The sequence below is a fragment of the Taudactylus pleione genome, unplaced genomic scaffold (genome assembly GCF_031769625.1).
Source record: "Taudactylus pleione unplaced genomic scaffold, aTauple2 ptg000641l, whole genome shotgun sequence".
NCBI lineage: Eukaryota > Metazoa > Chordata > Amphibia > Anura > Myobatrachidae > Taudactylus > Taudactylus pleione.
The window spans coordinates 749,619-772,592 of record NW_028285043.1 but is presented as its reverse complement, the minus strand read 5'-3'; the positions used below and the strand labels follow the sequence as shown (position 1 = coordinate 772,592).

The following is a 22,974-nucleotide window of genomic DNA, read 5'->3' as shown; positions in this document are numbered from 1 at the left end:
TAAAAATAAAAATGTTACTGGTGTTATGTAATAATAACTGGACTGTAATAACATTATAGAACATGTTCTATAAACTGTAATACTTATTTTTCCCCCTTGTGTCCCCTGCCCTCTCTCTGCTCTCATAGGGGCCTATTCATCATAACTTAAAATTCTCTGGAGGTAATTAGGTTTAGAACTCGCATGGAGTTCTACCTAATTACCGGAGAAATTCATCAGTCCTCCTCCCCATAATTATCTATTCCGAAAAGCTGTCATTTTTGCGATTTCTTTTCTTTTGCAATTGCGAGAGTTTTCCCTCTCTACACTAACTTACCGCATCTGGAATCTGTGCTGCACATGCGCTGTTACATTCGTAAAACCAGTGCATGCACAGCACTACCTACAGCTGCGGTAATTTTGTGTGTCCCTCTTAACCCCCCTCCCCCTCCGCATACCTTCCCCTTGTCCCACACTTACCTGCCCGCTGCAGCGCCTCTGGCTCCGGTGGCTGTTCAGACGTGTTCTCCCGGCAGAGCACTGTACAGTTTAGAAGAGAAAAAAAGTTTTTTTTTTTTCTAAACTTTATTGTGCTCTGCTGGGAGAACAGTGTCCGAGCAGACACCGGAGCCAGAGGAGGGACCAAAGCGCCGGATGAAGATGCCGGGGGACCTGCCCATGCTGACACAGGTAAGTGTTACCTGCTATTTGCCACCTCACAGTGGCGGACAGTAACTCCATCAACTTTGATGAATACCATAATTTCTATATCCCCATACTATTGTACGGGGAGTGTGGAAATTAACGCAGGGGGACTTAACCAGGAGATATCAGTGATGTCTCCTGTGTTAAGATACTTCATGAATACTAAAATAACGGTATTTAAGGAAAATGTCCTTAAAAACATTATTTTAGTGTTGATGAATAGGCCCCTTTGTCTTCCCCATGACCATCCATTATATTCCCATGAAGAGAAAATAACCGAAGGACAGTTTTTATGAATTAATAATGTATATAATTTATCTTTACTTATTTATGGTCTAAAGATGACATTCCCCATGTCCTCCTGGCCTCTCTGACATGTATACTGATACTATTGCTTCTACCATACACAGGAGCATTTACTACTCGGCATGGAGTATGCATGTGGCGGAGATTTCCATCGTCTCCTGCAGAGGAAAGGCCGCCTTACCATCCCCAGTGCAAGGTGAGGATATGGGAGAATATCTTGTTAGAGACACTGGTTAGAGGAAGGACTTTATGATAGGTGATATATTATAATGATCTATTGTATTCAGTGGAAAGGGTTCTCCTGATGTATAGAAATAGATAACACAGTATGTAATAGCATGGACTATATGCAGCAGCAGCTCCTCCTCTCTTGCCTGAGGGGGCTGCCGCTGCTGCTGGCCTGGGTCCCGGCGCCTGCTCATTGAATCAGGACCTGCGCATGCGCATAAGCGGTGGTGGCGTCGCGCATGCGCATATCACCAGTTTCTCGGGGCTGCATTGGTGGCAGCCTCAATAAGCCCTGTAGGGCTGCCCAAAAGGCAGAGCATCGGCTTCCACTGCAAGCAGCTCTCTGCTGATCGCAGCACGGACCGGCAGTCCCAGGGGGAGGAGACACCTTCCCCTGGGGCTGCCTGTCTTTAGCGTGACTGGCAGGAGGCACCTCTAATAGGAAGCCACCTCCAGTCGCAGTGAAGTCAGTACAGTCACGGAGTGCACTGGCTCATTGAAGTTGCTGATTTTACTGGGGGGGCGCAGCCTCGCAGCCCCTAGGTAACATCTGCCACTGAGTATAAGTCTTATACTGTAGCTTAGGATTGGGATATCAATAGTATTAGCAGTGACATACATTAGTTGTAACAGAATTGTGCAGCTGCTTTCATCAAAGTGGGCAAACACATCGCCGGTCACAGCTGGGTATTCTATACATATAATGGTCAGTGACATGAAGGTGGACTTTTACAAAGGGGCAGTTTTGTATGTGGTTGGGAAACCGCCACACATCAAATGTGATTTTTAGATCCAACCCATTTACTAATCTGTGTTTTGAAACAATTTGCATCCAGATTTGTGGTGGTTTTCAAACTCTTAAATTGCATTAGGTCCTTATATTCTGTAAGAGCCCAGCCTACACAGGATTGGGCCCTGTCCTCTAAGGGGGAACTTGAAAAACTGGTCTTAAACGTGTTACTATTTATTTTATTTCCCCTAGAGACGCTACTTTTTACTTTATTTATCACAGGGTACTACTCTTTATTAATTATGGGGTACTACTCTTTATTAATTACGGGGGTACTACTCTTTATTAATTACGGGGGCACTACTCTTTATTAATTACGGGAGTACTACTCTTTATTAATTACGGGGGCACTACACTTTATTTTGTTAATTACGGTGGCACTACTCTTTATTTTTGCTTATAATAGGGGCATTACTCTATTTTATTTATTGCATTGCTCTACTAATTTATTTTTTATGGGGGTGCTACTCATTAATTATTATAGGGGCTCTCTTCTTTAGTTTATATACTATAGTGGTGCTACTTTTTATTCATTACAGGGCACTGCTCTTTTTATTTTATGGGGGCACAACTATTTCATTTAGTGCAGGGTAATACTTTTTATTTTATTTGTTACGGGGACATCTGTAGAGCACCAACTGTGCATACTGTTGCTTATAGTTCTACAAGAGTTTCCATAATGTTATAGTATTTTCCTGGCCCCTAATGTTGTGGAGCCCATTGTCCCTAGGACGGTACTCTTAACTTGCGGGGGCCTGATCATTTTTTCTCCATTTTTTTTTTCAGTCTACAGACAAAATAGCACAAATGGCCTGGGGTCTAGCCTCTGTCAGAGACACCTTTCTTTTTTATGACTAGTCTTGATTGGCTATATGGTTTGAGCTGCTTAATACTAGCCTAATCTATATGGTTATTATTTGTAAATATTAGGGTTATAGTTTCAGATTGGGCAGATTGATGTCTGGTTTGGGGAATGGGTTCGATTCCCGTCAGCGGCAGGCCGACATCAGCAGAGTTCCGAGCAGCGGAAGCCCGACAGCGCTGGAAATCCCGATCGTGGATAGGTGAGTATCTACTAACCTAACCTAACCCTCCTTAGGGGTGCCTAACCCTAACTTCCCCCCCAAGTGCCTAACCCTAACCACCCCCTTCCCCGCTGCCTAAACCTAAGTCCCCCGGGGGGGTGCCTAACCCTAAGTCCCCCCCGGGGGTGATTAACCCTAACCCTCCCTCCCCCTAGCCTAACCCTAAGTCCCCCCCCGGGAGCCCTAAACCTAACCCTCCCCCCCCGCGGCTGTCCGCTCGCGGCGCCCGGCATCACTACGATCGGGATGCCGGGCGCCGGTCTCCCGGCGTCGGGGAAATGCGGGCGTCTACATCTAGTTGCCCGGCATTTCACCCTTGCCGGGATATGACAGTCGGGAAGCCGGCTACCGGTATTTAGGCAGTCGGCTTCCCGATTGCTTCCCCTGGATTTGAGTTAAGAAGAAGAAATATTGGGTTTAACACCAGAAACTTAGGATAGAGCTGCGGTGGAGATGAATTTCTATGAAGGTGCTGTTTTCCTGTGCACATACAAGCTCACCTATCTAATTGAGAGATGAACACCATTAGATTAGTGATAGAGATTGGTAAAAGAAATTGATTCCATACGTTGCCTTCCATTCTGATAAATAAAGGTGACTGTAATAAAGGTGAGTGTTATAAGAAAATGACTTTCTGAGCATCATCTTGCTGGCATCAGTATAGATTGTAAGCTTGCGAGCAGGGTCCTCTTACCTTTATGTCTGTCTCTTACAACCCAGTCTTTTTTCTATTAATGTTGTCTCAAATTGTAAAGCGCAACGGAATACGCTGCGCCATATAAGAAACTGTTAATAAATAATAAACATAAATAAATAATACTCCTCTTAATAAACTCCGGGTACACACTGAGCGATGTGTACCCAGCTGCTATGTCGGTCTGACGGGCCGACGTATCGGATCATGGGTACACATCAGAACGAGGTAATGAAGGACGGAGCAATACCTAGTTCTGTCCTTCATTAGCTGCAACGGAGCTGCTTGCGATATCGTCCAGTTGGACATGCAGCACACCAACCGGACAGTGTAGCAAGTGGGCGCAGGAGCGCACATATTGGCCATACACACTGAGCGATGTGGCCGATATGTTAATCCGATTCGCACAAAATAGTCATATCGTGCCGACATCGCTCCTGTGTGTACCCGCCGTTATAAGCTATATTCAATATATAGTAATTTGCAACAACGCACAGAGGCCCTGATTCAGAGTCGGACGCTCGCTCTGAATCAGGGCCGTCCCTCCTCCTTTTTGGAGCGGCCTCCTGGCCGCTCGCATAGCTGTGGGTGACCACCCACAGCTATAGCGAGCGGCCAAAATGATGGTTGCGATGGTCAAGACCATCGGGCTTGCGACGAGACCCTTGCGGTAGGGTCTCGCTGCCGCAAGCCCTGGAGTGCTTTTGGCTCTATCAGAGGCAAACGCACTCCCAATGACATCACTAGTGATGTTAGTGGGGCCGGCCCCAGACCGTAGGCGTTCCCATGGGAACGCCTCCGTCTGGGCAGCCACGCCCCCGGCACGCCCACCAAAGGGGACATGCTGTCAATCACCATCGACAGCACTCCCCCTTTGGTGCGAGACCTATAACAACGGCTTGGCCGTCGTTATTCGGGTCTCGCGCATGCGCACGACGGAGCCGCCTCCGTCGTGCGCATGAGCACTTGGGTAACATCGACCCACTTGCGAGCGCTCAGCGCTCGTGAGCGGGTCTGAATCAGGCCCAGAGACAGAAACATCATATTAGGCAGTTGGCAAATATGAAACAAAGAATGGGGACATTTGCACAAATTGTGGGGACTGTTGGCTGGAAATCATTCATCCATTATTTAAATGTTCCAACAATGTAACTTTACTTATTTTCTATCCACCAGGTTCTACAGTGCAGAAATTGTATGTGGTTTGCAATTCCTCCATGCTAAGGGCATAGTCCATCGGTAATTATATAGTTACAATTTAGCAACAGTATAATACAGTGATATTAGTATAGAGTCTAATATACAGAATGTAATATACTTATCATGCCTGTTCCCAACTTTCTATGTGCAGGGGTGCCCCGAGGGAAGGGGGCAGTGGGTACTAATTGCTAAGGCCCAGGCTGTTGGAGGAGCCCAGTGGGGATCCAGGTCCACCACCCTCCCAGCCCCCTCTTACATATCAGCGCTGCCGCTGAGCTGTAGTCTCCTCAGCCTGCACCTAATGTGGAGGTAGGGGAGGAGCAATCAAACTGACCACGCCCCTCTCCTTGATCTGCCCCTGGCAGAGGGGCGCACTGCACCCCGCTGTGTGGCACACAGCACCACTTTGACACACCACAAATAATATTTTGCATAGTTTGTTGTAGGGGACATGGCTGCTCCTGCACATTTAGGCCCCTACAGTAACAGGGCCCACCACCGCTCTCTATGGCCCTGTCTATGTGTTATACTTTTATCATTGGCACATATTCCCACTTATATCTTACACACGCCCTCCCTTCTGCAGTGTTTTATTAGTTTCATATCATTTTTGGGTGAGGAGAGTTTAAAAAATTTGTACTTTTCTGTGCTACTAGCAGCTCAGTTCTCTGCCAACAACTGTGGGAAAAGTGGGCTGAGAAACCTCCCACCTGGTCCTGGAGGAGCTACCAGCATCTGTGATCACTGACTGATAGAGCTTTCTCTATGAAACTAGACTTGGGGGCCTATTCATCATAACTTAAAATTCAATGGAGGTAATTAAGTATAGAACTGGCATGGAGTTCTACCTAATTACTGGAGGAATTCATCATTCCTCTCTCCATAACTATCTATTCCGAAAAGCTGTCATATTTGCGATGACAGCTTTTTGGGAAATAGATAGTTTTCCCTCTCTACACTAACTTACCGTAGCTGGAATCCATGCTGCGCATGTGCTGTTACATTCGTAAACCCAGCGCATGTGCAGCACTACCTACAGCTACGTTAATTTTGTGTATCCCCCAACCCCACCTCCCCCCCGTCCCGCACTTACCTGCCCGCGCAGAAGCCTCCGGCTACGTCCTGCTGGTCTGACACGTGGTCTCCCAGCAGACCACAGTACAGTTTAGAAATAAAAACTTTTTTTTTCTTTCTAAACTTTATTCATTGTGTTCTGCTGGGAGACCACAGTTGTCCAATCAACCACCAGAGCCAGAGGAGGGAACAGAGCGCCGGAGGAAGACGCCGGGGGACCTCTCCAGCTGGAAGCAGGTAAGTCTCACCTGCTATTCACCACTTCACAGTGGCGGATACAGTACCTCCATCAAATTCCAAAAATACATAATTTTCGGAATTTGATGAATACCATAATTTCCACATAGTGTGGAAATTAATGCAGGGGGACTTAGCAAGAAGATATCAGTGATATCTCCTGTGTTAAGATACTTCATGTATACTAAAATAACGTTAATTAAGGAAAATGTCCTTAAAAACGTTATTTTAGTGTTGATGAATAGGCCTCTTGGGCATACCAATACAGGATAGAAAACTAACCATTAAATACAATGAGCTAATAGTGCTATATTTCTTTTCCTGCACTAAAGACCAAACTGGTACCAAGTCTCTATAAGGTATTAGAAAAGAAAATGCTCTGAGCCAAAAAAACAGAGGCTGATAGCAGCTATAAGATGCAGTGAATACATCTGTGAGTTAGAACAGTATACACTGGCCAGCAAGGTGGCCAAGGGCAGAAGATTTACAAGGTCAGCAGGCTGGCCACTGTTATAATCACATTTTTTCACATAAGTGCTAAGGCACACATACCAACACCATTAAAATGCATAAAACATGTATGTGTTATACAGATGGGATTAGAGCCTATAGATATGATAATGAGAATATGTGGCCAAGAGGATGGGAAAATAAACCCTGTACACTAGTAACAGGACAGGCTCTACTGGTTATATATTATGTGGGGTCACTGTTTAGGGATAATGTACTGGGAACACTTCTGGTATAATGTGTGGGGACACTACTGAGTTAATGTATAGGAGTAGGAACAATAATGATGGGAATAGTAAATTGGGCTTGCTGAGGGCATGGCAGAGGCATGCTACTAAATTTGTGCCAAAAACAGCTTTTGCCACCTCTGCTTGCAGCAATAAATGGAATCCTGTGCAGGGCACAAAGGCTCTGTAACCCCATCACTGCTGAGCATAGTTTGGTACTCTTTGGGCTGCTTATATTAAACTGTTAATATCAGTAATTATTCATGCAGTACCCACACAAATTAGCATTGCAAATGTTAATGGTCTAAGTAGGGCTCTACTTATTAAATAACATTGAATGCTGCTGAACACATACCAATGTACATGAAATAGTGGGATCACAAGGACACTAACCTAACACTGAATACAATAGGAGCTGACACTCTAGTCCCTGCTTCTAACTATAAATTCAAAATTACAGATATTTAGAAAATACACATATAAAGTATAATATAATTCTATATATAAAAGTAAATCATGTTTATATAAAAGCATAGTGCATACAAAGATTTGATTTTCTTTACAGAGACCTCAAGCCAGAGAACATCTTAGTGGCTGAAACGGGCAACATCAAGATCGCCGACTTCGGTCTCGCTATTGAGAACATGCACGGAGACCGGAGAGCCACTGGCTGTGTTGGGACACGTGGCTACATTGCTCCTGAGGTGAGGTGCACATGGGTTTCCTACTGGTTACTACACACGTTGGGCCTGATTCTAATGCTGGGCGCACACTTTTCGATATATCGTTGTGTTCAATCAATGAACGATATATCGCGAGTGCATCGGCAGGTTGGACACCAGATATGTCTGTGGACGATGTAATTCACAGGCATATCAGGTCAAACCTGCAGCTGACTGTCCATTCGCTTGCTGCAAGGACCGCTAACACTGACATCTCAACTGGATGGGCAAATTTAAATGCCCACCCAGTTGTGAAAGCAGCCCAGATATGTTGAGCTGCCGATTGGTAAGTGTGTATAGGTTACCAATCGGCAGCTCTGATGGCAGATCGGTTTGTTCACTGACCCGTCATCTCAGTGTGTACCCAGCATAAGTTACATGTAACCCCATATGTGGCCGCATCTAGCCAAATTGAGCAAACTGGGCATGCACTGTAGTACACAATTACATCTTTGCGTAGTTATGGGTGATTTTGTATCTTATTGATGTCGGCCATTTCTCTCCATACAAGAATGAGTGTATCTGGGTGATAACTGGGTGGAAGCACAGAAGAGGACTGGCTTATGGGAGAGTCATGGGAGAGTCATGCAAATGCCTGAGGGACACCTATTTTACACCGATCTGTTGCTCTAAGCCTAGGGTACAGTAGGTGTAAGTGGCAACACTGATGATGACAGCTACTCAAGCAGACAGAACACAGGGCCTGATTCAGAGCCAGACGCTATTTGCGCTCGCTCGTTCAGAAAAAGGGGCCGGCTATTTAAATTGAGCGCTCGCTCTTTGCGGTCTGTTGACGCCTCTATGTCTGAGCGAACGAACGAAACATGCGCTCGCTATTTTGTAAAGACGCCCCCTGGCCGCTCGCATCCTACGTCATCTCCGCTATTTATTTGATAAATCGAGTACATCGAAAGGCGTCTGAACTGCTCGCAGTGCTTGTGGTAGGATTTTTCTACCGCAATCATGCGTACAGTTCAGGCTAAGAGACAACCAAGTGACGTGGCCGATGACGCTGCTTTGTTAATTATGCACACCCTTAAAACGCCCGTTTTGACCATTTGGCACGCCTGCGTTCGGATCTCCACTCCCCGTTTTCAAGCACCTTCCCCTGTTACCACCCACAAACGCCTCATCCTGTCACTCAAATTAGCAGGCACTCGCTATTTTGCGAACACACGATTTCCGACCACACTGACTGGTTGGCGCATGCGCATTACGACCCATACGCATGCGCAGATGTGCGAACATCGCTCGGAGCGAACGAGCGGCCGCTTACGAGTGGCTCTGAATGAGGCCCACGTGGCTCTGAATGAGGCCCACAGTGTGGTGGCGTGATGCATAAGCATGAAGACACGCATGTAATTGCATTAGCTTTCCGTTATATCATTAGGAATGCAGCCGTCATTCAGCTGCTATTACCACCCAGGCTTACACAGTCTGGGGAGGAGAGTACGCTTTCTTTGTGTCACCTACTAACTGAAAGACACAAAGCAAAGTACATATATAGATTTCCATACATATTCTGGCAATATATTCTTTAAGCACACACAATACACATCAGAATTTTAGTGTAACAGAACATAGAGATCTGTAAGACTTTAATTGTGTAATTACAATACATAAAATTAAGATATAATACAATCTTTTTGGATAAAGCATTATTACCTAATCCAATTAGATTGATCGATGTAACCATCTACATTAGAATGCATTTAATCTATTATTTTCACCACACTCTTGAATCTTTAACAATCCTATAACAACTAAGTAGATGAAATGATTGGATTGGCTTGTGACATGTTTGTCCAACTTTAGTCCAATAGCTGAATTAATGAATTCTGAATTCTTGTATGGAGAGAAATAGCCGACATTCATCAGACTCGGAATTAATTAACTTTATTGTTCATGTATTATTTTTATATTATTTAGCAACTTTTTTATTTGCCAACTTTCAATAAATTCCAATATTAATAAAAATAAACAATTTAAGTAATGCATGGAGCCAAAATATAAGCCAGGATACATTCCCTGGAATGTGACATATTAAAGTTTATAGATTTTAGATATTAAGGCGAAAGAGTAACTAGAAGAGGAAAGGACGATGAGCCCTTCTAGAACTCAGATACAAGGGATTAGCAGGTTGTAGCTTTCATTCCTTAAACAAATGGAGGATTTAGTAACATTATCCATACTTACCTACTCTAACACAAGGTACGGGAGGCTCCCTATTATTCGTGTAGTACCCTGCACCCCCTGAAGAGTGGCCGGATCTCCCGCATGCCCCCATTTCCTAGTGAAGTGGGCAGTATAACGGGAATCACTGGTCTGTACAGGGCCAGTGCAAGGTTTCTTGGCACCCTCGGCAAAGCTTTAGCCTGGCCCTCTTTGACAGTATTATTTATTTATTTATTAACAGTTTGTTATATAGCGCAGCAAGTTCCGTTGCACTTTACAATTTGAATCAACATTAACATTATACTGGGTTGTAAAAGACAGACATACATTCATATACATAAGGGTAAGAGGGCCCTGCTCGCAAGCTTAAGGGTCCAAAGTGCACATGACTGTGCATAGTCACTTTTACACATGTTCATTTTCACAGCATACACAGTGTAACTTCACACAACATATTCTAAACAGGTGCACATTCAACACCGCATCAGCACCATAGTTCATACTGAATATTAGATTGATCATGAAGTTATGATCCATCCAATGTTCAATACAACTTTTGTTGTATTGAACGTTTTTTGTATTGTTTCTAAAAACTCTCACTTTAGTAAATATACCCCATGATGTGGAATAGTATTATTACAAAAGTTGTATTGAACATTGGATGGATCATAACTTCATGATCAATCTAATATTCAGTATGAACTATGGTGCTGATGCGGTGTTGAATGTGCACCTGTTTAGAATATGTTGTGTGAATTTACACTGTGTATGTATGTATGTAAATGAGAGTTTTTAGAAATGGAAATGTTACCCATAGCAACCAATCAGATTCTAGTTAACATTTAACTAGCACCCTCTAGAAGATACTAGCTAGAATTTGATTAGTTGCTATGGGAAACATCTCCATTTCTAAAAACTCTTACTTTAGTAAATATAACCCCATGTGTGAGCTGCCCCAGAAAGTGTCTGACTGTAGTTTGGGCTGAATATACCACAAATGGTTATAAATACCCCAGGTCACCTATGTACTTTCAAAGAGGGGGAGAGGGGAAGAGGATAGACACTGCTACCTGCCTGCAATGCTGAACCAGCCAGGCATGTTATACATGAATAGAAGAAAAGGGGGAAAGTACGGGTGCAGCAGCTGTCTATATAATCTGCTTCTGCTGTCAGTACTAAGTAACAAAAGGGTGTCTCTTTTAGAGACTTCTATCATGTTTGTGCTAGTGACCTCAGTCACCTCAGCGGCGCCCCTCAGGAGCCGGAGCCCTTAGGCAGCCTTAGGCAGCCCTGGGTCTGTAGGAAGATGACTGGGATAAAATGACAGGATTGTGTAATTTTAGCTCCACCCCCTCCCCACAGACACGCGATTTGTAGCATTTTGGGCAGCTGCGTCTCCTCTCCCTGCTTCTCCCCCAGACAAAGCCTTCACATTAGACAAATATTACTCGTTATCAGGAATTCTTAGTTACGATTCAGGTTCAGACATGGTAATACCTTCTTATAAATGTACCGTTGTTTTATATTTTTTAAGACCACTGGTGACCCAGCACCATACTTGCCTGCACACTGCGGGGGGCGTGGCCAGACACTGATGCCAGATTGGGGCGGAGCCAAGGTTGGGGCCGCACGATCGCATCATCATGACCCCGCCCCCCTCTTCACAATGCCAACATTAAAGGTATTGTGAAGCAGGGGGCTGGGCTGCGATGACTCGATTCAGCGCGAATCGCGTCATTGCCCCCTGCCGCTGCGGGGATTTCTATTAGTGGACGGGGGGCAGACAGCAGCCGGGAGGCTTGCCTGGCTTTCCGGGGGTCCGGAGCGGCACCCAATATTCGGGAGGCTCACGACCAAATCGGAGAGTAGGTAAGCCTGCCCAGCACTGGAGAGAGCTAGTCTCCATACCCAGTCACCCTGCTTTAACAGCACCAAGCACTGGCTATAGCACTGGCGCTGGTTACATATTTGTTATCTATTTAGCTTTTCAGCATGAAGTGATTTATTATGTTAGGTCTTAAGATGTCACTAAATAAATATTAAGAAATGTCGAGCAAGGTAGGAGACCAAGACAGTAACTATTATTATATTCCCTAATATTCCAGGCAGGGCCGGCCCTAGCCCAAATTTTTTGGTAAGCAAATATATTTTTGGGCAACCCTAAGCATATTGTTGCGCGCACCCAAAATAATTTAGGGGCTGTGGTCTCATGGGAAAAGCCATACCCACAAGCCACCCCCCATTTTTGTCACACTTGATGCATGCCCAGCACTCCGGGATCTGCTGGACATGCCCCCAGTCCCTCTCTCCAGTGATTAGATGCGGCGCGCATGTGTACTGTATTTATTCACAGCTTGCTCAAAGCAGCTACCCGCCTTTTCATTTTACTATGCAGGTGTATAGAGGTCACCCATTGTCACACACACCAGTCAGACGTTGTCTTGTATACCCACAGCAGTCACCAATTGTCTCACATGCGCACACACACACAGCAGCCAGATATTGTCACATACACAGCAGCCATTGTCACACACACAGCACCCAGACATTGTCACATACACAGCACCCAGACATTGTCACATACACAGCTGCCAGACATTGTCACACACACAGCAGCCAGATATTGTCACATACACAGCAGCCATTGTCACACACACAGCACCCAGACATTGTCACACACACAGCAGCCGGACATTGTCACACACACAGCAGCCGGACATTGTCACATACACAGCAGCCTGTCACACACACAGCACCCAGACATTGTCACACACAGCACCCAGACATTGTCACATACACAGCAGCCGGACATTGTCACACACACAGCACCCAGACATTGTCACATACACAGCAGCCTGTCACACACACAGCACCCAGACATTGTCACACACACAGCACCCAGACATTGTCACATCCACAGCAGCCAGATATTGTCACATACACAGCAGCCATTGTCACACACACAGCACCCAGATATTGTCACACACACAGCAGCCAGATATTGTCACATACACAGCAGCCATTGTCACACACAGCACCCAGACATTGTCACACACACAGCAGCCAGATATTGTCACATACACAGCAGCCATTGACATACACAGCAGCCAGATATTGTCACACACACAGCAGCCAGATATTGTCACATACACAGCAGCCATTGACACACACACAGCACCCAGACATTGTCACATACACACCTGCCTGACATTGTCAAACACACAGCACCCATGGTCACACACACAGCACCCATGGTCACACACACAGCAGCCGGACATTGTCACACACACAGCACTCAGACATTGTCACATACACAGCAGCCTGTCACACACACAGCACCCAGACATTGTCACACACAGCACCCAGACATTGCCACATCCACAGCAGACATTGTCACACAGCACCCAGACATTGTCACACACACAGCAGCCAGATATTGTCATATACACAGCAGCCATTGTCACACACACAGCAGTTACCCATTCTCTCTCTCACATACAGCAGCCATTGTCACATACACAGCAGCCATTGTCACACACACAGCAGCCAGACATTGTCACATACACAGCAGCCAGACATTGTCACATACACAGCAGCCAGATATTGTCACATACACAGCAGCCGGACATTGTCACATACACAGCAGCCATTGTCACACACACAGCAGCCGGACATTGTCACATACACAGCAGCCGGACATTGTCACACACACAGCGCCCAGACATTGTCACACACATAGCAGCCATTGTCATATACACAGCAGCCATTGTCACACACACAGCAGCCGGACATTGTCACATACACAGCAGCCTGTCACACACACAGCAGCACCCAGACATTGTCACACACACAGCACCCAGACATTGTCACACACACAGCAGCCATTGTCACACACACAACAGCCGGACATTGTCACATACACAGCAGCCATTGTCACACACACAGCAGTTGGACATTGTCACACACACAGCAGTTGGACATTGTCACATACACAGCAGCCTGTCACACACACAGCACCCAGACATTGTCACACACACAGCACCCAGACATTGTCACACACACATCACCCAGACATTGTCACACACACAGCAGCCATTGTCACACACACAGCAGCCAGACATTGTCACATACACAGCAGCCATTGTCACACAGCACCCAGACATTGTCACATACACAGCAGCCAGATATTGTCACATACACAGCACCCAGACATCGTCACACACACAGCACCCACACATTGTCACATACACAGCACCCAGACATTGTCAAACACACAGCAGCCATTGTCACACACACAGCAGCCGGACATTGTCACATACACAGCAGCCAGATATTGTCACATACACAGCAGCAGGACATTGTCACATACACAGCAGCCTGTCACACACACATCACCCAGACATTGTCACACACACAGCACCCAGACATTGTCACACACACAGCACCCAGACATTGTCACACACACAGCAGCCATTGTAACACACACAGCAGCCGGACATTGTCACACACACAGCAGCCAGACATTGTCACATACACAGCACCCAGACATTGTCACACACATAGCAGCCAGATATTGTCACACACACAGCAGCCATTGTCACATACACAGCAACCAGACATTGTCACACACACGCCAGCCATTGTCACACACACAGCACCCAGACATTGTCACACACACAGCACCCAGATATTGTCACATACACAGCAGCCAGACATTGTCACATACACAGCAGCCAGATATTGTCACATACACAGCAGCCGGACATTGTCACATACACAGCAGCCTGTCACACACAGCAGCACCCAGACATTGTCACACACACAGCACCCAGACATTGTCACACACACAGCAGCCAGATATTGTCACATACACAGCAGCCATTGTCACACACACAGCAGCCGGACATTGTCACATACACAGCAGCCTGTCACACACACAGCAGCACCCAGACATTGTCACACACACACAGCACCCAGACATTGTCACACACACAGCAGCCATTGTCACACACACAACAGCCGGACATTGTCACATACACAGCAGCCATTGTCACACACACAGCACCCAGACATTGTCACACACACAGCAGTTGGACATTGTCACATACACAGCAGCCAGATATTGTCACATACACAGCAGCCTGTCACACACACAGCACCCAGACATTGTCACACACACAGCACCCAGACATTGTCACACACACAGCAGGCATTGTCACACACACAGCAGCCAGACATTGTCACATACACAGCAGCCATTGTCACACAGCACCCAGACATTGTCACATACACAGCAGCCAGATATTGTCACATACACAGCACCCAGACATTGTCACACACACAGCACCCACACATTGTCACATACACAGCACCCAGACATTGTCAAACACACAGCAGCCGGACATTGTCACATACACAGCAGCCAGATATTGTCACATACACAGCAGCCATTGTAACACACACAGCAGCCGGACATTGTCACACACACAGCACCCATTGTCACACACACAGCAGCCAGACATTGTCACATACACAGCACCCAGACATTGTCACACACATAGCAGCCAGATATTGTCACACACACAGCAGCCATTGTCACATACACAGCAGCCAGACATTGTCACACACACGCCAGCCATTGTCACACACACAGCACCCAGACATTGTCACACACACAGCACCCAGACATTGTCACATACACAGCACCCAGATATTGTCACATACACAGCAGCCAGACATTGTCACACACACAGCAGCCAGACATTGTCACATACACAGCAGCCATTGTCACACACACAGCAGCCAGACATTGTCACATACACAGCAGCCATTGTCACACAGCACCCAGACATTGTCACATACACAGCAGCCAGATATTGTCACATACACAGCACCCAGACATTGTCACACACACAGCACCCAGACATTGTCAAACACACAGCAGCCATTGTCACACAAACAGCAGCCGGACATTGTCACATACACAGCAGCCAGATATTGTCACATACACAGCAGCCGGACATTGTCACATACACAGCAGCCTGTCACACACACAGCACCCAGACATTGTCACACACACAGCACCCAGACATTGTCACACACACAGCAGCCGGACATTGTCACACACACAGCACCCATTGTCACATACACAGCACCCAGACATTGTCACACACACAGCAGCCAGACATTGTCACACACATAGCAGCCAGATATTGTCACACACACAGCAGCCATTGTCACACACACAGCACCCAGACATTGTCACACACACAGCACCCAGATATTGTCACATACACAGCAGCCAGACATTGTCATACACACAGCAGCCAGACATTGTCACATACACAGCAGCCATTGTCACACACACAGCAGCCGGACATTGTCACATACACAGCAGCCAGATATTGTCACACACACAGCAGCCATTGTCACACACACAGCAGCCGGACATTGTCACACACACAGCAGCCAGACATTGGGTGCTGTGTGTGTGACAATGTCTGGCTGCTGTGTGTGTGACAATGTCTGGCTGCTGTGTGTGTGACAATGTCTGGCTGCTGTGTGTGTGACAATGTCTGGGTGCTGTGTGTATGACAATGTCCGGCTGCTGTGTGTGTGATGATGGCTGCTGTGTGTGTGATGATGGCTGCTGTGTGTGTGACAATGTCTGGGTGCTGTGTGTGTGACAATGTCTGGCTGCTGTGTGTGTGACAATGTCTGGCTGCTGTGTGTGTGACAGGCTGCTGTGTATGTGACAATGTCCGGCTGCTGTGTATGTGACAATGTCCGGCAGCTGTGTGTGTGACGATGGCTGCTGTGTGTGTGTGACAATGTCTGGCTGATGTGTATGTGACAATGGCTGCTGTGTATGTGACAATATCTGGCTGCTGTGTGTGTGACAATGTCTGGGTGCTGTGTGTGTGACAATGTCCGCCTGCTGTGTGTGTGATGATGGCTGCTGTGTGTGTGACAATGTCTGGGTGCTGTGTGTGTGACAGACATTGTCACACACACAGCAGCCATCATCACACACACAGCAGCCGGACATTGTCATACACACAGCACCCAGACATTGTCACACACACAGCAGCCAGACATTGTCACACACAGCACCCAGACATTGTCACATACACAGCAGCCATTGTAACACACACAGCACCCAGACATTGTCACACACACAGCACCCAGACATTGTCACACACACAGCAGCCAGACATTGTCACACACACAGCACCCAGACATTGTCACATACACAGCAGCCATTGTCACATACACAGCAGCCGGACATTGTCATACACACAGCACCCAGACATTGTCACACACAGCACCCAGACATTGTCACATACACAGCAGCCATTGTAACACACACAGCAGCCAGACATTGTCATACACACAGCAGCCAGACATTGTCACACACACAGCAGCCAGACATTGTCACATACACAGCAGTTACCCATTCTCTCTCTCACACACACACACAGGTTTACATATAGAGACATACAGGGTTACATAGAGACATACACACACACAGGGTTACATATAGAGACATACAGGGTTACATAGAGACACACACACATATCCAGGCAGGGTCACACACAGAGAGTGGAGGACATAAGCAATATGCCCCTGTAGTCTCACCCCCTCTCACCTTGATGTGGAGCTTCTAGTAGTTCCTCCAGGCTGCCTGAAGCCCTGGACTAAAGGTGCATACACACTAGACGATATGCTCCCTGAGCGATATCGTCTAGTGTGTCCCCGGCAGGCTGTGCTCAATGTCGTTCATGACATTGAGCACAGCCGCTGAACGATATCATTAGCGATATCATTCAGCGCCGGGCTCTCTCACCCATTCCCTGACATACAGCAACCTGACGAGGTCGTCAGGTTGGCCTGCATGTCAGCCCGATGAACGAGGATGACGAACGACCCGCGGGAACGCGCGTCGTCGTCATCGTTCATCTTTTTTGTGTTAAAAATGGACGATAAAGTGGACGACTGAACGATATCGTTATCGTTCAGTCGTCCACTTTAATCGCCCAGTGTGTACGCACCATAAGGAGTTGAAGAACAAGACGGTGTAGCTCCGCCCCTGCCCGAGTCATGTGTACATGGCTCCTCCAATCAGGGCTCACCACACAACCCTCTGACCCCCGGGGTGTCTTACCATAGAGAGAAGCAGCAGGAAGGAGCTGCCTCATGTGAGTAAAGTATGCCAGGGCACCGTTATCGCTCCTTCCCTAACAGAAAGGTATACGCAGACCTGGCCCCCTAGAACTTTGCGCCTGCCGGCCACCCCGTCACATCCACTGTCGGGCTGCGTGATGGCAGCGCCCTCGTCACTGTGGCGCTCTTCGCGGCCGCATACCCTGAGTAATGGTTGGGCCGGCCCTGATTCCAGGCCAGGGAAATGTCCACGCTTTACAAATAATAATGAAATAAAGTCCTTAATAATTATAGTAACACTAAGGTAATATACATGTAGTCTTCCCCAGGAAACACAGCATATGCCAATATGATTACAAGGCGGCACAAAGCCACACATCAGTGTCCTGAATTGACACATTACATTGTATCAAAGACGTGCGGTCGGGGTAGGCAGGGGAGGCAGTGCCTCCCCTGTCATACTCCCTCCCCTATCATACTCCCTGTCATGCTCCAGAGTTTTAATATAAAAACTGAGTTTTTAGACATGTGTGCTTCCCCAGCCATTGACCTCACCGCACATCACTGCATTGTTTTATGATTCTACTTTTGTGTGTTCGGGGGGTTATTCAGACCCGCTCGCGAGTGCAGGACGCTCGCAAGCGGGTCGATGTTGCCCCACTGCGCATGCGCACGACTAAGGGAGCTCCGTCGTGCGCATGCGCGACACCCGACTAGCGACGGGCTCTCCGTCGCTCCGAGTCTCGCACCAAAGGGGGCGTGCTGTCGATGGTGAGTGACAGCACGCCCCCTTTGGTGGGCGTGCCGGGGGCGTGGATGCCAGACGGAGGCGTTCCCATGGGAACGCCTACCGTCTGAAGCCGGCCCCACTGACATCACTAGTGATGTCAGTGGGAGTGATTGTGGCTCTGATAGAGCCAAAATCACTCCAGGGCTTGCGGCAGCGAGACCCTACCGCAGGGTCTCCATCGCAAGCCCGATGGTCGCGATGGTCTTGACCATCGCGACCATCATCATGGACTCTCGCATAAGCTGTGGGTGGTAACCCACAGCTATGCGAGCGTCCATAAGGCCGCTCCATTTTCATGTAGGAGGGCCGTGATTCAGAGCGAGAGCTCTGGTCAGAGCGTCCGGCTCTGAATCAGGCCCTCTGTCTCCACATAAACACATATTATACAGAGCGATGGACTTGGTCAATTAAAAAAAGATAAAATGGAAAAATTATTGGTAACAACCTGATAATGAATATCTCTCTTCTGGTAGGTGCGTTCTGGTGAGGAGTATAATGCCAGTGCAGACTGGTATTCATTTGGAGTTATTTTAACTCAAATGATTACTGGAAGTCTTACATACAATCCCAAAAGACTTTCTGCATCAGGCACTGCGGTCAAAGACATCATTGAACAGGTAAATAAGATTACATTTATACATTGTAACTGTAAAGTATGTGATATTAATGGCTATAGATAACTTTGTATGATATTGTACACAGCAAAAGGGAAATGATAGATACACATCTATATAATAAGCAAAACAGTGTGCCTGTCTGTTTTTCCTTTATGCACAGCCAGAGTTTTGTACCTAGCTCCACCAAACTTGGCATGATGGTGTAGTTTGACCAGCAATAGGTTTTTTCCTAGGTTTGAACATCATCAGAGCCATACACTGTCACAGAATCCAACAAAACTGAGATACTCTTTAATTACACAGGTTCTGGGGCTGATGGGCTGGCTTCATACACACACAGTACCTGGCAGGCTTATGAGCAGCTCAGCACTCAAGATTTTTAGACTGTGGCAAACAGCATAATCAATCCACAATCTTTGATCCTGGCAAGGCTTAGCATACAGAGATTACAAACAGCAGGGGAGATTGATCGCAGCCATACAGTGCCACTGCGAGCGAGCCCCCTTCTGTCTGGGAATGGGACTCCAGTCCCGGCATTCCAGGGATGGCAGCACTGCTAGACATGGTCTTCAATGTTGGACTGCACAGTGATTTCAAGTGGTGATTCAGCTGCAGACACAGTGACAGGGATCAAGCAGAGTCCTGATTATTGTAGATAATTCGATGCTGTGTCCTTGGATGCAGCTGGGTTCAGTAACGTATGCAGGAGGCATAACACCTCCTGCTGCATTATCATATTACAGATATCGCAGCTGTTAACATGTTAGCAGCTGCAAAAGCATATCCATCCATAGCTGAATCACCCCCTCTGTTCTGCAGTGATTTCTGTAACTAAAGTGATTTTGGAAGCTATAGCTGTTCTGTAAGTCAGTCTGCTTCTGATATACCCCATTCCAAAAGGTATGATAATACACCCGCCTGCACTGTCATTTACTCCTAATTTGCATAGTTATCCAGGTTATAGGTAAGGACAATGTAACAAAATGAAGGCTGCAGGTTACTTCACAGTCCAGCCTTCAACCAGAGCAATGCTTGGTATCCCAGCTAGTATAGAATATAATGTAAATGTCCATGAGATCAGGGGAGGCCAGACTGGTTCCTCCTCTCTCCTTGTTATGGCTCTCATCCCGGCAGCTGCCGATGTACTATAATGAGTCAGTCTGACTCATTAATAACACCTGGCTGGCCTGCTGATAATGCTGTCTGGCAACAGCGGGCTCCCTTCATTATGGTGGGCCCCAGTGCTATGCACCACTGCTAGTTTCACCCCTGCTGTTGTTATTATTATTATTATCCTTTATTATCCTTTATTTATATGGCGCCACAAAGGTTCCGCAGCGCCTTACACAGTACATAAATGAGCACACAAGAAAAACAGTTAATAGTAATACAAAACAATGCAGGACAAGGACAAGGTTATAAACTCAGCTGCAAAACACAAGCAGCAGGACATGAGCAACCAGGTGTTAGGTGCCATTGTGGGGAGTTAGGAGTAAATTATACTATAAGTAGGGGGAGGAGAAGCACGTGAGGATGAGGGCCCTGCTCGTGAGAGCTTACATTCTAAAGGGGAAGGGCAGACAGACAGGGGTGACACAGATGGGGTAGATAGTGAAGAAGGAGCATGGAGCAGTGGGTTAGGATATGTGCTGCGGAATGTGTGTGTATAAGATGACCTGATGTTATGTAAAAATTAAGTCCTTCATTCATCTGTCTCTATGATAGAAAATAGATTGTTTGTGTTATTTACATGAGAGATGTACAAAGTAAAGTAGAAGCACTTTAATTTGTGTTACATTTTAGCATCTATATACAGCCTGACAAGAAATGCAGCTATTATGGGACTGTCCCGCCATCCTAATACAGTAGTGACTACTTTAGTTCCAGCTGCTGGGTGCTATGCCATGCTCCTGTGAGTGGGTGCATCTCACATGCTAGACCCACTCACAAATGGGTGCAGCCATACATGATGTGGTCCCACAGGATGTTGCAGTACCCGGGCCCAGAATTTCTCTTGGCAGCCCTGGAGGTGACAGACAGAACGAGGAGGGAATGGGGCTTAGTAGTGGGGTAACAAGACCATGGAGGGAGGTGGTTGAGAGTGGAGGTATAGGAGAGGTGGGGGAAAGAAGCAGAGGGTTGGAAGCAGACTGATGAGAGAAAAAAAGGAAGAACAGCAAGTGGAGGAAACAGGAGGGGGAAGAGAGGGATGGATAAAGTAGAGGATTATGTGGACATAGAATATGGGGGTTGTGTGAAGTAAGTGTGTTCATGCTGTGGACAAGGTAATAATTGAGATGTAAACTGGAGTGGAGGCTGTGAGATATAGAGTCAGTGTGGATTAAAGTTGTTAAATGTTCAAAAATACATGTAAAGAACAGTGCTGCTAATGTATGAGCGCAGCTCCAAAAGTGATATATAAAGGAGAGGTATGTGAGTAGTGGGTGCAGGAATTAGTTTATAAACAAATGATTAAAGTGGATAGATGTGGCGCAATTGGAAAAGGCAATACAAAATGAATGAGGACAAAATTACAATGTACCCGAGCTGATCCAGTCCAAAGTGTTCTGATCAACAAAGATCAATCAACAAGAGCAGTACACAGACAGGGGAGCACTTGCAGTGTCCAAGCAGTGAGTGCAGTAAGTAGTTGCCTGGATATGCATACAGCAGAAGATGTTGATTTTGTTCATTCACATAAGTATGTTGCTTCTTGTTGTTCAGAAAGTGATCTGGTTTTGAGTTTCTTTTCCCTCAGTTTTCCTCCAGTTTATCTCCAGCGTAACTCCGACTTAGTTATCAAATTGTATTTACACTTATAATCAGAACACTTTGAATCTTAACACCGGCTATGCAGCCTGTGGGAGCAGTAATATCTAAAGTTACAAACATGTGTCTCTGTGCTCACTGATTGGGACCCCACCCCGAAAGCTCTAACACACACTAAATTGGGATGCAATAAAGTCTAAGATAAACAATTTGTGAGAAGGGGGGAGGCCAACACAGATTCACAATAAATTCCTAACTTCCTTTAGATAAATTGCTCTTAGTATAGCAGTAGTTGTAATTTACCCAGTATAAATTTTCAAAACTGTGCTGAGGCAATCACTAAAACAGCATCTGATGGGAGCAGTAGTTGTAATTTACCTGTGGAATGCAGAGAAGAAGTCACATCAGTCTTTGCATGGTGCGCCTTAATAAATATGCTAGACAGCCCTCCAACCCTGTGCCACTCTCCTACATGTTCTAGGTTATGTATAAAGTAATAGTTATGGCTATGTCCTATGGCTGTGTAATGGGGTTAGCAAAGGCACACTTTTATACTGTCCCCCAGGAGAACTACAGGATACACTGCACCAGGACATAAATACATGAAGGGCTCAGCTCTGGTTTCCCAAAGGTGGAACTAAGGAGGAGATGTAAGAAGATTTGGTAAATGTTAAATGCACTATAACCAGCGCTATTTGACACT

The 22,974-nt window shown here is 46.4% G+C and overlaps 1 protein-coding gene and 1 long non-coding RNA gene across 2 annotated transcripts in view; one reads left to right on the top strand and one right to left on the bottom strand.

Moving 5' to 3' along the window:
* LOC148479053 (uncharacterized) overlaps positions 1-22,974 on the bottom strand; it is a 150,542-nt gene that overhangs the window by 75,035 nt on the left and 52,533 nt on the right. The window lies entirely within an intron of this gene.
* The window catches only part of LOC148479054 (protein kinase C delta type-like), a 77,729-nt gene that overhangs the window by 36,842 nt on the left and 17,913 nt on the right, over positions 1-22,974 (top strand). The window contains exons 4-7 of the mRNA XM_088455023.1: positions 1,095-1,186; positions 4,964-5,026; positions 7,601-7,739; positions 19,359-19,502. Of these exons, the coding sequence (XP_088311149.1) occupies positions 1,095-1,186; positions 4,964-5,026; positions 7,601-7,739; positions 19,359-19,502 (438 nt within the window). The remainder of the gene's footprint in view (positions 1-1,094; positions 1,187-4,963; positions 5,027-7,600; positions 7,740-19,358; positions 19,503-22,974) is intronic.